Genomic DNA, 15,962 nt, shown 5'->3' with positions numbered 1-15,962 from the left:
ATTGATATAGTCTTCATGATTACAAGATTAATTCCTAAATCCTGTATCAATCACGGCGATGCACATTGACACGCCCTACATTCTGCACGAGTTTGGTATTTGGTAACCTAATGGAGGTTTATAATGACCTGTCTATTACTACCGAAATGACATGCTGACATTTAGATTAACGTTTGTTGTCTGTGATTATCGCTATAAATCAAGTAGATGTGATATTAAAGCAGCATGACGATGTAGCATGATACATCTACGTACCATATTTCATAAAGACCCAACAATATTGAAATTTCGACGAATCCGTGGCCAGCAAATGGCGACCAATAATGAGTTTGTGAACTCATTCCATGAAATAAAAAATGTTCTGAAAGAAGCATTTTTACCACTTTCACAAAACCTTCACAATTTCTCGCAGAAGTTTGGGCGTCAATGTGTACTATTTATATCAATGACAAGCAAAACATAGATGTTGCAGTAATTTCAAATATTCTTGTGTAAAATCCACCCTTGCCGTGATAATCAAATTAACAATTTTGATGAAGCCACTGGAGACCTTTCCATCCATTGAAGAGGCCTTCTATTGTTATACTGTATCCCAGTCTTACGAAGATTTTTTTTAAATATAAGCTAATTTCCCTTCTGAGCCACCCTTCACGCCTGAGGGTTGGGGTCTACTTTTTATATATTATCAAAAGTTTACATGTGATTGCAATAATTCTGACCAAGGTTTTTTTCTCGTTAAAAATAAACGAAATATACTCAAAAGTGTTAGTTTCCTATAAGAAATATCCTAATATTTACCCCCTCCTTACAGGAGACGGGCAGCGAGTGGGCTATGAAATTTGCAATTTTGACAAAGCACAGTGGGACGGGCTATTAAGTTCATGGGGGTTTTATGATGAAGTAATTCGGTCTGCTGAAAATGGGCTTTAAGTATATTCAATTTTCCACTTTTGCATCGACCTTCATGTCCATTAGAGTTGGATTCGTACAATTGCAATTTCAGTTTCTCATTCACAATGTCACCATTCTATGAAATTTTATAGAAATCACTATGGTGGTTTTCGAGAAGACAGAAATGAGACGACGCTTGACGACGGACAAAAACGGAACAGAACAACAGGCCCATGGGGCTTAACAGTCATCTGAATATAAAGACCTATATATGAAATAGGCAAAAAAAGGACTAAAATAAATTGCTCAAGTACTCTACAGCTTACATAGAAGACATTGTTGGTTCATCAAGACATTTTCTACAATCTTGAAATCCTGCACTACACAATTGCAATTACTCCGGACGTATAATAATAAGAACACGTTTAATTTATTAACATTTTTTTAATGTAAAGTACATACATGTTTATTATTTGGCGTCTAGAACTACCGAAGTGTACACAAGGTGCATTTGATGAACACGTCTAGACTGAGTGACATGCCTTGATAATGCATTGCTTTCCTGACCTTTACTCAGCAAACTTTATAGCATGTGTTTAACTGTTCCTTACTTTAAACCCAGTTATTTTTAGGCAGATTTAATTATACTATTTACAAAGAATACTTACATCCAAGTTTTCTATGTTATTGATATTAAAAGCTCTGTGGAGACACTGATCGAATATCAGTAAATCGCAAATTTCTCCGGTTGATGCACTTTTTCAAAAACCATTATAGAAAGCAATAGAAATCATCACTGGTAAATATCATGGTACCGAGGCCACTCAGAAATATTTTTACGTGGATAGGCAACAAGAGAAGTGACATATCATTGTGAAATAACAGAAGAAAACTAAAGAATATTATAATTACCTTGCTTTAATGTGATAATCACCTCGTATTAACTTGGCAGTTTTCTCGTTAAATCTATTTTGCTATCTCGTAATAACGTGTTCGTTTTCTCTTACGCGTTAAAACGTGATGAAAGTTATCGCGTTTAAACAAAAAAAAATATTTTGTTGTTTTTCAAAATGGTTAAATAAGCTTTCGTAGTTCTCTTTACCTCGGTTATCCAATTTTTCCACCTTGAACTTGTTAGTGTTTTCATAGACGTTTGTGATACAATGTACTTTTTATATGTGTAAATTGTTAGCTTTTTCATTCAATAATTAACGTAGATTTGATGTGAGGTAAATAATGTATTGAAAAGTCCTTTCTATAGAAGACCAATCAATAAGCGATAAGTTTACATTGTATAATTGATATAAAATGTCAAAATTCCAAACATGATTCTAATAGTAATGGTCCTTATCGCTATTTCTTCAGAAGAAGAGAGTGGATCATTCAGAAATTTCATATGTCGGTTTCACTTGGCTCCTAAGTGTGCATTGTCTGGATTTGGGACTGATCTGAAAAATTGTATGGCCGAAAGGCGGCCATCTTGAATTTTGACAGTAATAAATCGTTATCGCTATTTCATGAAAACATCAAACGGATTATTTTGAAATACCATATGAAGGTTCACCTTGGTCCCTACTTGGTCACAGTCCATTTTGAGATTAATGAGAAAACAAAAATTATCGACAAGCAGCCATCTTGGTTTTTGACAGTCATAATTTATCATTATTTCTGGATGAGTAGCAGGTGGATCTTTCCCAAATTTCATTGGTAGGTTCCCTTTGGTCTGTTATGTCGTTTAGATTTCGGGACTGATAAGAAAAATAAAGTGGCTGAAAAGGCGACCATATTAGATTTTGACTTTGAAATGTTCTCATCTCCATTCTATGGAATGTCTAGGGTGGAAATAATTTCCAAATTATGGACAAGGGGTAGCAACTCACACATAAGAAATATTTTTCGTAGTAGACAAGGAGTGTAGTACATAGTAACATGTACCTATCAAATCGTTCAGAATTGTCAGTGATGGAACAAGTCATTAACGTTTTCTCCTTAATTCATTTGGTCTTATATATGTGAATAAGATCGTTCATCAACTGAACGCTCCAAAATTTCTTTAATTTTAATTTGTATTCTCTGTATACAGAACCTTTTAAATTCAACTGTACTGCATCTGAAATCCCATTACTTTGCCGAACACATTAAAATAAAGCGACGGAAAAAATGATAGAAAAAAATGTCAAAATCTAAATGGCAGACTTACAAAGCTGCTTAATTCAATATCATAACTGTCAAACGTTATACTAGAAGAGGTAAGTTTATGTGCATACTCAACTATTTTGCACAATTTCCTAATCACAAGTTTATTGCGGTCAACACGTACAATATAATTGCTAATTATCATCAATTCTTTTCAAATGAGAAAATGCACAAATAGAAGTTGGTTTGCAGTACATAATTCTGAAATGTGCCTTCGCTGCATGCTACCAGTCAGACGATCCGAAAAATCGGACGTCCGTGACATAACATACATACCGACCACGGTAATTAAAGAGAAGACTGGAAACCAACATAACATTGGCAAACAATAACTCAGATCAATATCAGCTCTAATGGCATTTTCAGTGTCCCAGACACATTTTTATCACTGCGATCTAGAAGCCTGTATTGTGCACAAGGAATGTAATGCACACTACTAAAATTTTAACACTTTTTAATGTAAATATTCGCATTTTTGTACTTAGTTGATCAACTCTAAATCACTCTAACAAGACACCTTAACCTGTCAGTCTATGCATGTGTTTCTTTATAACGAACCAGGTTAATTTGTAATTTTGGGGGAAAGTACCGAAAATGGGACAATTCATCAGTTTATTAAGAAAAAAAAAAAAAATACAAGAATTGATTTTCCTGTTGTTGCACAGTATCTTTTCCCCAACTTTACTTTCAGTTTTCTGAATTTCAAATTTTGTTCAGAAGCAAGACATAACAGGTAGACATAGAGAATCGCTCCTGTCGACTACAAGTATATCAAATTTTCATTTTCAAAAGTTACTATGCACTTGTATTTCAAAATGTTGGTGCTGTGTCGAATATGGGAAACGTGTCCCTTTTAGGAACAGCCATGTTATCTTACGACCTTTCTCCACGATTTAAAATTTATCTGAACATGCAACACATTCATCCCTTGTACCGTGGATTATAGGTCCACGTAACATAAAATATTTGGGCGTCCTCCAATCCAACTATCGACATGCTAAATCTTGTCAGGCATTGTGGTAGAGGTCAGTGGAAACTGCGTGGTCAGTTTATAGATTATATACCTAAACTTTTCTAAACTTAATTAAATCCAGTGTCATCTAGTGGCGAACACCCAGGCCCCCTGAGTCCAGTGTCATCTAGTGGCGAACACCCAGGCCCACTGAGTCCAGTCTCATCTAATGGCGAACACCCAGGCCCACTGAGTCCAGTCTCATCTAATGGCGAACACCCAGGCCCACTGAGTCCAGTCTCATCTAATGGCGAACACCCAGGCCCGCCGAGTCCAGTGTCATCTAGTGGTGAACACCCAGGACCACTGAGTCCAGTGTCATCTAGTGGCGAACACCCAGGCCCGCTGAGTCCAGTGTCATCTAGTAGCAAACACCCTAGCCCACTGAGTCCAGTGTCATCTAATGGCAAACACCCAGGCCCACTGAGTCCAGTGTCATCTAGTGGCGAACACCCAGGCCCACTGAGTCCAGTGTCATCTAATGGCGAATGTCGCGGCCCACTGAGTCCAGTGTCATCTAGTGGCGAACACCAAGGCCCGCTGAGTCCAGTGTCATCTAGTAGCAAACACCCTAGCCCACTGAGTCCAGTGTCATCTAATGGCGAACATCCAGGCTCACCGAGTCCAGCGTCATCTAATGGCGAACATCCAGGTCCACTGAGAACAGTGTCAACTATTGGCGAACATCCAGGCTCACCGAGTCCAGCGTCATCTAATGGCGAACACCCAGGCCCACTGAGTTCAGTGTCATCTAGTGGCAAACACCCAGGCCCACTGAGTCCAGTGTCATCTAATGGCGAACATCCAGGCCCACTGAGTCCAGTGTCATCTAATGGCGAACATCCAGGCTCACCGAGTCCAGCGTCATCTAATGGCGAACATCCAGGCCCACTGAGTCCAGTGTCAACTATTGGCGAACATCCAGGCTCACCGAGTCCAGCGTCATCTAATGGCGAACACCCAGGCCCACTGAGTTCAGTGTCATCTAGTGGCAAACACCCAGGCCCACTGAGTCCAGTGTCATCTAATGGCGAACATCTAGGCCCACTGAGTCCACTGTCATCTAATGGCGAATGTCGCGGCCCACTGAGTCCAGTGTAATCTAATGGCGAACAACCAGGCCCACCGAGTCCAGTCTCATCTAGTTGCAAACACCCAGGCCCACTGAGTCCAGTCTCATCTAGTTGCAAACACCCAGGCCCACCGAGTCCAGTCTCATCTAGTGGCAAACACCCAGGCTCACCGAGTCCAGTGTCATCTAATGGCGAACACCCAGGCCCACTGAGTCCAGTGTCATCTAATGGCGAACACCCAGGCCCACTGAGATTTTACAATTTTAAGATGCGATTGGTTGCAAACACCATGTCAAGTATCATGACTCTTGCAGTAAAGGTTCTTTCCTACAACAAAATTTGTTTTTACAAACATTTAAGTGATTTTGTTGATTAATCATATTTATATTGCAGAATCGTATGTATCAGAGATGTTGATGTCGGATATTTCTGATGGATAACGCTAAAGACACTGTTTGAAACTTTTTATAAATTTTTAGGTTATCTTAAAGATGTTGGTCTATGATATACACTATGACTTACCAATCTTTTATGATAATATAACCATTTAAGATTTGTAGCATTTGTCTTTTAACCTTTTAGTTTGTTTGATGTTATTTCCTTTTGAATCGCTGTGTTTCACCTGTTTATGGCCCTAATGACCTTTTTATGTGTTGAGGGGCCATTCAGATAACAATAATAATTGTAATAATATGGACAACACATTTGCATGTAAACACTGAATGGACAACGTGGAGTTTTACATAATCAAAACTAGGCAGATATACTTCCACGTAACAGGCGTTTTATTGCAGTTGCAATTAATTTCCTTATGTATATATGGCACCGTCGCTAATACAAAATAAAGTTATATCAATTCCATTCTTTTACCTTTTTCATTTGTTGAAAATAAAGTAAAGCAAGATTGTACATTGCAAATGCATCTCATAAAATGAAAATATTCGTACAGGTATACCTAGACTGGTTACTTAGTTTTGTCATCCATTTGTATTTGTTTGCGAATCATTTATGTATGTCTCCCATTGTTCAGGTAATAGAATGCTTAAAAATTAGAGACCAAAGTACTGACTCCTTCAATTTTAATTTCGATCATCGTACAGACTTTTATAAAGCCTTCATAATGTACCAACACTAACAACAATGAAAATACAATATTCATACTCATGACCAATGTAAAAATGTGCTGATATTTACTGTCATATGCAGGAAATGATTTACAATCATCCGTCTTTTTAAATAAATCTCATAAAATGGATTTCTTTGATTCCAATAAATCAACTATTGACTGTTTGTAAACAAAACAAAAAACAACAGTTATCAGTAAAATTTGTGCAATCTATATGCAAATGCACAGGCATTACACTTCTCACACGTGTCATTATTTTCCAAGAAAACTTGAAAAAAATAGCTTTATTGTAAAGTATATATATATATATATATAACAACGTCTGGGGAAGCACTTTTCCTGAATGACTGTAACATACATGTACTTATATGAGATTAGTCTAGATTATCATTACCTCTCTCCAAATACAAGTTAGATCTTGATGACTAATTGTGAAATATCAAAATAAACCCTGAAAAAAAACGCAGGTTTTTCTGATATTATGAGACTGTCAACAATCACAAATCTGCAAACAGAAAAACTATAATCATGTTCTTTCACTAGATTAACTACAATCTCATATATCTTGATAAACATGAAAGCTCCCTTTGAAAATATTACACTAACCATTTGAAGTAAAATATCATACAATATTATGTACCTTTGAACACATACAAATACCATTTTGGCATGAATACTGATTGTCTTTAGTGTTTAACATAATATTCAGTACAGCATATATGAGAATTGTGATGTTTTTCCGTTGTACGTCAACAAGAGCTAGGAATCTTCGACTCTAGTTATATCTTAATGCTTGTCTATATATGCTGGACTTATCATTTTCTACATGAACTGTAGAGTATTACTGACACGATATCCCATAAGGACCTGGTGCTCACCAATTCTTGGTCTTCATTCAGTCTTAAACAAAAGGTTCGATAATTTCTCATGATTGATCTTCTTCTTTGTTATGCTAATTATTATATGAAATTTGAAAATTCCTCTCTAAAAGAATCAGTGATAATATTCTATCATATCCAAGATGGCTGTCCGTTGGCACTTTTGTATTTCTGATCAGCCCAAAAATCAAAAAGGCACAACTTGGGACCAATTTATAACAAATCTAACAAAGATCCATCCAGTACTTTTCATGTAATGGAGATGACAAATTTTCAGTCTAAATCCAAGATGGCCACCTGTCAGCCAGTGTTTTGTTTATCAGTTCTGATATAAAATGGAACAACAGACCAAAGGTAACCTATTAAATTTGGTAAAGATCTATCCAGTACTTCTCCAGAAATAATGATAAATTACCATGGTCAAAAACCAATATGGCTGCCTGTTGGCGATATTTTTCCTAATCAATCAGAAAACATATCTGGCACAACTACAGACAAAGCTGAACCTACATATGAAATCCTTCAAAATCTGGATGCCTTTTGGCCATTTTGTTTTAAGGACCAGTTCGAAAATGGAGCAGTGACCAAGGGGAACCTACTTGTAAAACTTTAAGATGATCATCTAGAAATAATGATAACAATAAATATTCAAGTACATACGGATGACGACAGAACATGTTGCGATAAAAATAAAACGATAAGTATCTGCGAGCACATTTTAGAAATTCCATTAACTGTATCAAGAACACTGGATATTTGGTGTAGGGATGCACTTACCATAAGACTTTAGAGTCATGTTTGAAAGCTAGGCATTTCATGTTAATTATTCATTTAAAACTTAAACTTATTACTAATAGATATTCTGCTATAAATATGCATTGAGGTCACACCAGAAATCAAACTAGGCTGAGTAAGCAAAGTAAGCTGAAACCATGTATCTATCACTAAATGGAAAAAAAATACACACAAATGTAATTACACTGTATCATAAGCTTCTCTGAAAGCAAAAGCTAACCAATCCAAAACAAAAACTAGCTAACCTATCCCCCCAAAAACTGGCTAACCTATCCCCCAAAAAACTGGCTAACCAATCTACCATACAACTGGCTAACCTATACCTAAAGAAAACTGGCTAACCAATCCCCCCCAAAACAAACTGGCTAACTAATCCCCCCAAAAAACTGGCTAACCATTCCCCCCCAAAACAAACTGGCTAACTAACCCCCCAAAAAACTGGCTAACCAATCCCCCCCAAAACAAACTGGCTAACTAATCCCCCCAAAAAAACTGGCTAACCAATCCCCCCCCCCCCCAAAAAAAGAAAAAACTGGCTAACCAATCCCCCCCCCGCCAAAAAAAAAACTGGCTAACCTATACCTAAAGAAAACTGGCTTACACAGGTAAAGAAAAATGGTTAATCTAGGTTTAGAAAACTAGCTATCAAGATTAAAAAAACTGGATAACCTAGGTTAAGGAAACTGGCTTACCAAGGTGAAGAAAATTGCTTAGACGATGTTAAGAAAACTGGCAATTCTAGGTAAGGAAAACTGACAAATCAAGGTAAAGAAAATTAGCTAACCAAGGTGAAGAAAATAGAAGAGAGATTATTTCCTCATATGTCAGTATCACAATTAATGAGCCAAAACAATTACTTCAGACTAAAGTAAGCACCGCTTGGATCACTTACATCAATATGTTATTTAAACTTCAAGGTCAGCATAATTATGGTACACGTACATCCTTTTTCATCCTGTGACAAGAAAAAACTCTGCCAAGCATGTAACATGGAAGACAATATTATAGCAACTACATGTACATCAAACTAAAATGTCTCCAGCCAATGTTATCTGATTATAAAAACCTGTAAATTATATAATAACAGTAATGGCAGTGGAAACAATTATCAAATATTTAAGACAGTTCTGAATTCTATTTGTAAATGTAACAAAAACCACAACACTCTCATCATTCCAGTTTCTCAACATTCCATAACAATTTCAGCTCAGTGGCACTGGAGAGACTTAAAATCTACTAGATTTCAGATTGATTTGAAAAAGAACACGTCTTGGTAAGGACCATCTCAGTATCATTTCAGGCACAACTGGAGGAGTTTGAAACAGGTGTTGTTCAGATAAAAAATGATTGCATAATCATGTTAGAAAATGGGGTTATGAGCCGTGCCTGCTATGTCAAAGTGTTGAGAAGGTTAAAAAAAATAGCCCTTTATTGTCTCTTCTTTCCTTAATGTCAGCATCTCAGGATCTGTGCATGCACATTTCAGCTGAATCCAACTAGTGGAAAAGGAGAAGTTTAAAAATGTGTTATTCAGGTAAATCATGATGACACAGTCATGTTTAAAAATGGCCATCATGGCTGGTATGTCAAAGTTTTGAAGAGGAAAAAACTGAATTTGCAAATTCTATTCAACAAGTGAAAAAAAATTCAAATTCGTCCCTACATATCTTCACAATCTTAATTAGTACATCACTCTAACTGTTTGAGCATTCAGTACAAAATCAAACCACAGGGAATGAATATCATGACAAAATAATAATGTGTTTTCAAGTCACAAAATTTAACCAGATATTTCAACAACTAGTTAAATAAAATTAAGAAAGAAAGAAATAAGACACTGTATAGTTGGTAATATTAGCAGGGAATTTCATTTTGCTATTTTCATGGTAAATAAAGATAATGCAAAATTATATACCCACTGAATATTTTACACTGAATGAAAATCTCCGAAATTACCTGTTGTTACATCTGTAGAAATGGACACCAGTTCACAGACGTGCACAAAATTTAGTACCCAGGAACAAGCACAAATCCAGACAACAACAAATATTAGCCCAGCGAAATTAAACAACTATACAGTATTATACAGTGTAAGAATAAGTAAACATATGTGAACAAGACATTCTGTGAAATCCTGTCATGTTTAAAAATATTGAAGTCAATGGTACTGCAATCAGAGAAATTTAGGATTTTCTATCATTTATCTTCAAATTTATAACAAATATTAAAAGTAACATACATTTTGTTTCACAACTTCATAATATTGTCAACAGCTTTTTAACATAGTAGTGCTCCATTCCTGAGATTCTTATGTATTTGCCCCAATACTTAAACCATTCAGGATTACTACGTATTGTGGCAAATATGTATCTCAACTGGAATGCATTGTTTCCAAATGTTCAGTAAATTAATCACATCTATTTTTACTGATATTATATTTCTAAATGCCTCTGTGAAAGGAAAGTATTGCATCATTTTTTGAAGGAAACAGAAAGTTGTCTCCCTTTGTGGACGTAACTGTTCAGATTAAGTATAGCATTCTGTGCCTCGCGATAGTTTGTCATAGTAACAAATCCATACCCTTTACACTGGCCTCTCTGGTGGTCATATATCACATTGACCTTAGACACAGTTCCAAAATCAGCAAATAGTTCTGCAAGCTCTTTCTCTGTGCAGTCATATCCAATATTGTATGCATATATAATGTACCCACCCCCAGGAGCCAAGTGGCTTGTACCAAGAGGACTTCCAGATCCGTGGCCTCCCCCATAATTTGGACCCTCACCCATGCTCCCACCATATCCATGGGGGCCCTGGGGAGCGCCATAACCATACATGTTTCCATAGTTCATATTTGGACCACTGTAATTATTTGGGCCATAATTGTTTATAGCTTGGTTGCCCATTGGATTAAACCTCATCCTGTTACCTGGGGGATTTCTCATTGGTCCTGCTTGGCCACCACCTGTAGACTGTTGGTTATAACGCTGACCACCAGACATGTTCTGTTGTTGTTTCTTTGTATTATCATCAGCAAATTTAACAATAAGTGGCACCTCACCATCACATGGTGGTTTACCATTCATTCCCATTATAGCTTCCTCAGCTTCTGACTTCTTGCTAAACAGCACAAATCCAACACCTTTAGATTCGCCAGTTTGTAGGTCAATCAATACACGAGACTGAACAACAGCACCATATCCATCAAACAGTGCTTCTAAATCAGCCTCTTTGAAATGTTTTGGGACATTCCTGATGTACAGGTTAGCTCCTTTATAAGCCTCACCACCTGGTCGTGCTAAAGCTACTTTGATTATCTTGTTCTGTATCTGTAAGCCGTTCAATGTCTGGATTGCCCTCTCTGCATCCTGTGGACTGTGGTATTCCACAAAGCCAAACCCAAAACTATAGTTTGTTGCTTTGTCTCTGACAATTTTTGCAGACTTGATCGGGCCAATGGAGAGAAACATGGACATAAATTCCTCATCTGTGAGAGTCTGGGGCAAATAATTGATGATTAGGTTTGTAGTGTTCTCCTGTTCATCCATATCTGATAAAGGTGTCGCCAACTGTCCAAGATTGGTAAAGGTCGCAGCCGCTTAGGGTCACGACTTCATCAGCCACCATCAAAGGAGAAAACAAAAATGAAAAAAAAAGAACATATATTAGTATGGTTTTTACATGTAAATAAATTAGCAGTAGATTCTATAATTCTTAGCATAGCCATGAATAGCAGAAAGCGTTTCAGAGCAATATCTGTGCCCTTGGCACTTACATAACTTTAGAAAGTCAAAACTCAAAAGAGATCATATTGTATGTGCTTTTTGTTCACAACTTGATAATTTGTATCAGCAATCACGACAGTATAATCTTTGATGCAGTTATCAAGGATAAGATTGCTGGGCAAGTGTTAAGTTTATCTAGCACTTATCATTTTAAAAATGACCTGAAACCATAATGTCACAAGAGATTTACTTTGTGAGGCGGTTATGCCTATGGTTGATAAAAAAATATTGAATCTAATGTTCCCAAACAACTGTGAAGACTTTGAAAGTCATGGTTCTTCATGAATATACTTCAATTCTGATATCAGATTAATACTATTAGATATCATCACTTGACTACACGAGTAACCAGGACGTACCAGGACCTATTAAAATACTTACATGCACATAAATGAGGTAGTATTGATCTAGTACTTCCCTTTTAACACATATATATAACATATGTATATAAAAACAAAAAATACATATTAAAAGTAGATTTTTCTTTAAATCCAATTAAAATTGCATATTCACTGAATTCTGTCCTTTTTTCACAAAATTATATATTGGACATACAGAACATTGCATGGTACAAATCTGTAAAACTGTGATTCACAAGTCAACTGCAGCAAGCTGGTGATTATTCAAGCATGTTCTGGAAGTTTCATGACAATCAGACAATGAATGAAGAATGTAGATCACAGACTGCGAATACTTACATGAATTTGTCACTATAAAAGGATAATTGGTGTAATTAATGTGATGTTGATACTGGCGATTTTGGTAAAAAATTAAATACAAATAAAAAAATATATAGATATGCAACTGATTATGGCAACATAAATTCATGTTTGTTAAACATGGCATTGGTTTCATCATAGATGACCTTTGACCTAGAGCTGTTTACTGTGCACTGTAGTATCTGTAGGTGATATTAACAGTTTCTATGGGTGTTAGAGAGGTTAAGTTGACTATGACGATTATTGCATTCTCATTATCTAATTTTCTAAGGAGAGTGAAATAAATATCACGACAAGCAACTAAGCTTGAATCATGTGACCTGTTCCTTTCACAATAAAACAGCTATTTTGATGATAAATTTAATTGTTTTGTATCCACATATACAGCAGAGGGCATAATGATCACAAAGATAGGACTTGTTGTGACCATTTAGAACATAATGCTCCGATAACAGAGCTCTCCATCACTAAAGACCACAAGGAAATAGCCATGTAGTGACATGCCGCTCTCTAAATATGCAAAACTTACAGATTCAGAATACTGTGGAAATATCAAAATTTATTACAAATTTAAATGGGTATCTTCACAGATATATACTGAAACCAACCACAAACCACTTTCTCTGAAAGTACATGAAGCTCCCTCCCCACCAAAATGTCCATTTAAAATTCATACAGGTCAAAGTTCAATATAACAGCCAATCAGAAGGTGTTTACAGTTTAATCCATAAGTGGTTTATTTATGTAACTGATGCCTTGACAGTTGAGTAAAACCACACTGATCAGAGTAGAAATGTTACAATACAATGAACAGAGGCTCCAAAATATACTATATATACACAAAGATTACGTTAATTTTGATAAAATTTTTAAGACATTAATATTTATAGCTATTTATGTATAATATACATCATTGCCTCAAGTTATTCCTTAATTCACATTAATTCAAGTTTCTCAAATATGTAATAGTTAAAAATTGGCCTTTGCTATTTCTCATAAAGAATTTGACATTTTGGATACAAACCTGTATCATCCTCATAAAACCCAATCTTCTGATGATAACTTCCATATTTATCTCGCAACAAGCATAAAAAGCCCATGAAGCCAGTCATTATTTTTTGTCCAGAGTGCATGGGATGGGCTTAATACTGGATAAAAGTCTAAACTTGTCAAGTAATAAGCCCAGTTGCCATCTTGGGTTTAGTATACAAGTATTGCAGTGATTGCATCTTTGGCCATGCAATTTGTATTTAACTGTCTTGATTTAAGAGGAATCACCCTCAGTGTAACTTGATACTAAATAATGCCTTCATTGATATATTTTAATCTTCTCTGTCTGCGGAGGCTACATGCCATGTTTATACAGTCTTTGACATTCCCTTTTTCCCATTGCATGTTTTCAAGTAACAAAATCCCTCTAGGCCCAAATACAAATGACAAAGTGCAATATATTAAGCCAAGTTGCCATATTGGATTCAATATACAAGTTTTGAAATGAATGCATCTTTGGCTATATTCAAATATATATATTTTATGAAAAATATGGCACATTATCTATTTAAGGCAATGTTTTTTTTTATTTTGTATAGTAGGGATGGTTTTATTCTATCCTTCTCTTTTTTTCAAATCAGATTCTTTTGATTAGTTTTGTTCCGAGAAGGTGGTGAGAGTAAAATCACGACACACAAATTGGACTTAAGTATGTTGCACTTTGACATTTGTATTTGGGTTCAGAAGTCAGGTTCATTCTCGATACCCATGGGTTACGATCACCTTCACTCTTTGTATCTCTGGAACATGTCATGGCAAAAGGTTCCATGTGCTTGTTGACAAGACGAAAAGATTACTTTGATCCACTGTGCCTTCAATTTTTCCATGCCATGTTCCAGGGGTGCAGAGAGCAAAAATGATTGTAACCCCTGGAGTATTGAGGATAAGAGGGGTTTCGTTCCATGAAAATATGCACACATTCCACATCTCATGATGATGTATTTTCTCATGCTAGTGCCATAGTAAATCAAATATATTCATTTCTATTTATTGTTGGATTTAATTTACTTTTAATTTCAAAGGATTGACATAAAATTTATGGATAAACATTGCCTCATCAAACAACACCGTGCTAATCTGCTTAAACATTTTAAACTAATCAAATTTAACTAAATCAGTCAAATATCAAAAAATCAAAACATTTTAAATGCAATAATGATTTTACAAGTCTGTGTTGCTATATCTATTGCTCTATGCTTATGCAATGTGTTTAATTCTTCAGATCAATGACTGATATTTTGATGAAAAGCAAATAAAAAATATATCAAAGCAAGCCATAGGATTAAAAGAAATGTACAGAAAAAAACAAACAATATAATGGCAAAAATAACGGAGATATTGTTAATGAATATTCTCACTAAATACGGTGACACTGGTCAAAAGAATAAATGTATAATGAAAAATAAAAAATTTGATTGAAATAAAAAATCCATTATGAAATAAAAACTGGGTCGAAGACAGGACTGAAAACTTAAAGCATTCAATAATAACAACCAACAAAATATCACCCAAAAACTGATGACCTTTTGAGATTTTTTATAATTAAGCAGCATCTGAGTAAAAAGTTCAATATCTTATATGAAATTGAATTAATAGTTAATAAATTCTGAGTTGACCATTTGATAAATCAAAATAGCATACACATGACACTTTCTAATAAATGAAACTTCGTCTTTTGTCAAAATAAAGAAAACAAACATCAATAAATAATAATTATACTAAAAATAAAATAATGATAATGTCTTAAAAAATAGCATCATTCATAGATAACAAACAACAAATATAAACTATAATACTAATCAGAATAATAATAAATATTGATTTATGAAATAAATAATTACCTTCTCTCCAAGATGGCCCGAAATATAGTCAAGGACTAAAATACTTTTAAGCAGGAACTTCGAAATAGATCCTAAATATAGGTTATTCCTACAGTAAAACAAATAATAGAAGAAAAAACATAAATGTATTGAAATAATATCATTGATTATAAATATATTTACAATAGAAATAAATATGTTGATAAAAATTGTACTATCGATACAGTGTAAAATAACTACAGTGTGACTGGCAAGCAAAGTAGTTAAATGTTCAAATCCAATATGTACTTTATAAAATTGTTGTCACTGCCTGAAAAATGTATATTTTTTCCTTCAAACAGAATGAAATATCACTATCGTTATTAACAGGAGACACCTTGCTATTTCTGAACAGGAAAATCAAACTTACTTTACATTTATATTACAGCTGATTACAGCAGTTGATAGGTTAACTAATAACTACCTTTTGAATTGTGGTACTCATAATTAAATGTTATGGAATCTCTATAGATGTGTATATGCAGGGAGACTTTTAATGTCCTATGTAATCTTGTTGACAGTTTCTTTAAAATAATCCCATGAATAATGATTGTGATGCAGATACCAGGTACTGTACA

The 15,962-nt window shown here is 35.1% G+C and overlaps 2 protein-coding genes across 2 annotated transcripts; both read right to left on the bottom strand.

The window, feature by feature from the left end:
* Window positions 1-4,167: 4,167 nt before the first annotated feature.
* On the bottom strand, window positions 4,168-7,994 carry LOC132551094 (spidroin-2-like). Its single transcript, XM_060215201.1, has 2 exons — window positions 7,954-7,994; window positions 4,168-5,419 (listed from the first exon to the last, which is right to left on the bottom strand). Exons 1-2 carry the CDS (start codon window positions 7,992-7,994, stop codon window positions 4,168-4,170), a joined length of 1,293 nt encoding a protein of 430 aa, XP_060071184.1.
* Window positions 7,995-8,537: 543 nt separating this feature from the next.
* On the bottom strand, window positions 8,538-15,420 carry LOC132551109 (ELAV-like protein 1). The gene is made up of 2 exons (XM_060215218.1): window positions 15,367-15,420; window positions 8,538-11,582 (listed from the first exon to the last, which is right to left on the bottom strand). Exon 2 carries the CDS (start codon window positions 11,517-11,519, stop codon window positions 10,443-10,445), a length of 1,077 nt encoding a protein of 358 aa, XP_060071201.1. The 5' UTR covers window positions 11,520-11,582; window positions 15,367-15,420; the 3' UTR covers window positions 8,538-10,442.
* Window positions 15,421-15,962: the final 542 nt, after the last annotated feature.

Source organism: Ylistrum balloti, unplaced genomic scaffold, assembly GCF_031769215.1.
Source record: "Ylistrum balloti isolate Yb309-2 unplaced genomic scaffold, AGI_CSIRO_Ybal_v1 Utg370176, whole genome shotgun sequence".
Lineage (NCBI taxonomy): Eukaryota > Metazoa > Mollusca > Bivalvia > Pectinida > Pectinidae > Ylistrum > Ylistrum balloti.
This window is presented reverse-complemented; position numbering and strand designations above follow the sequence as displayed.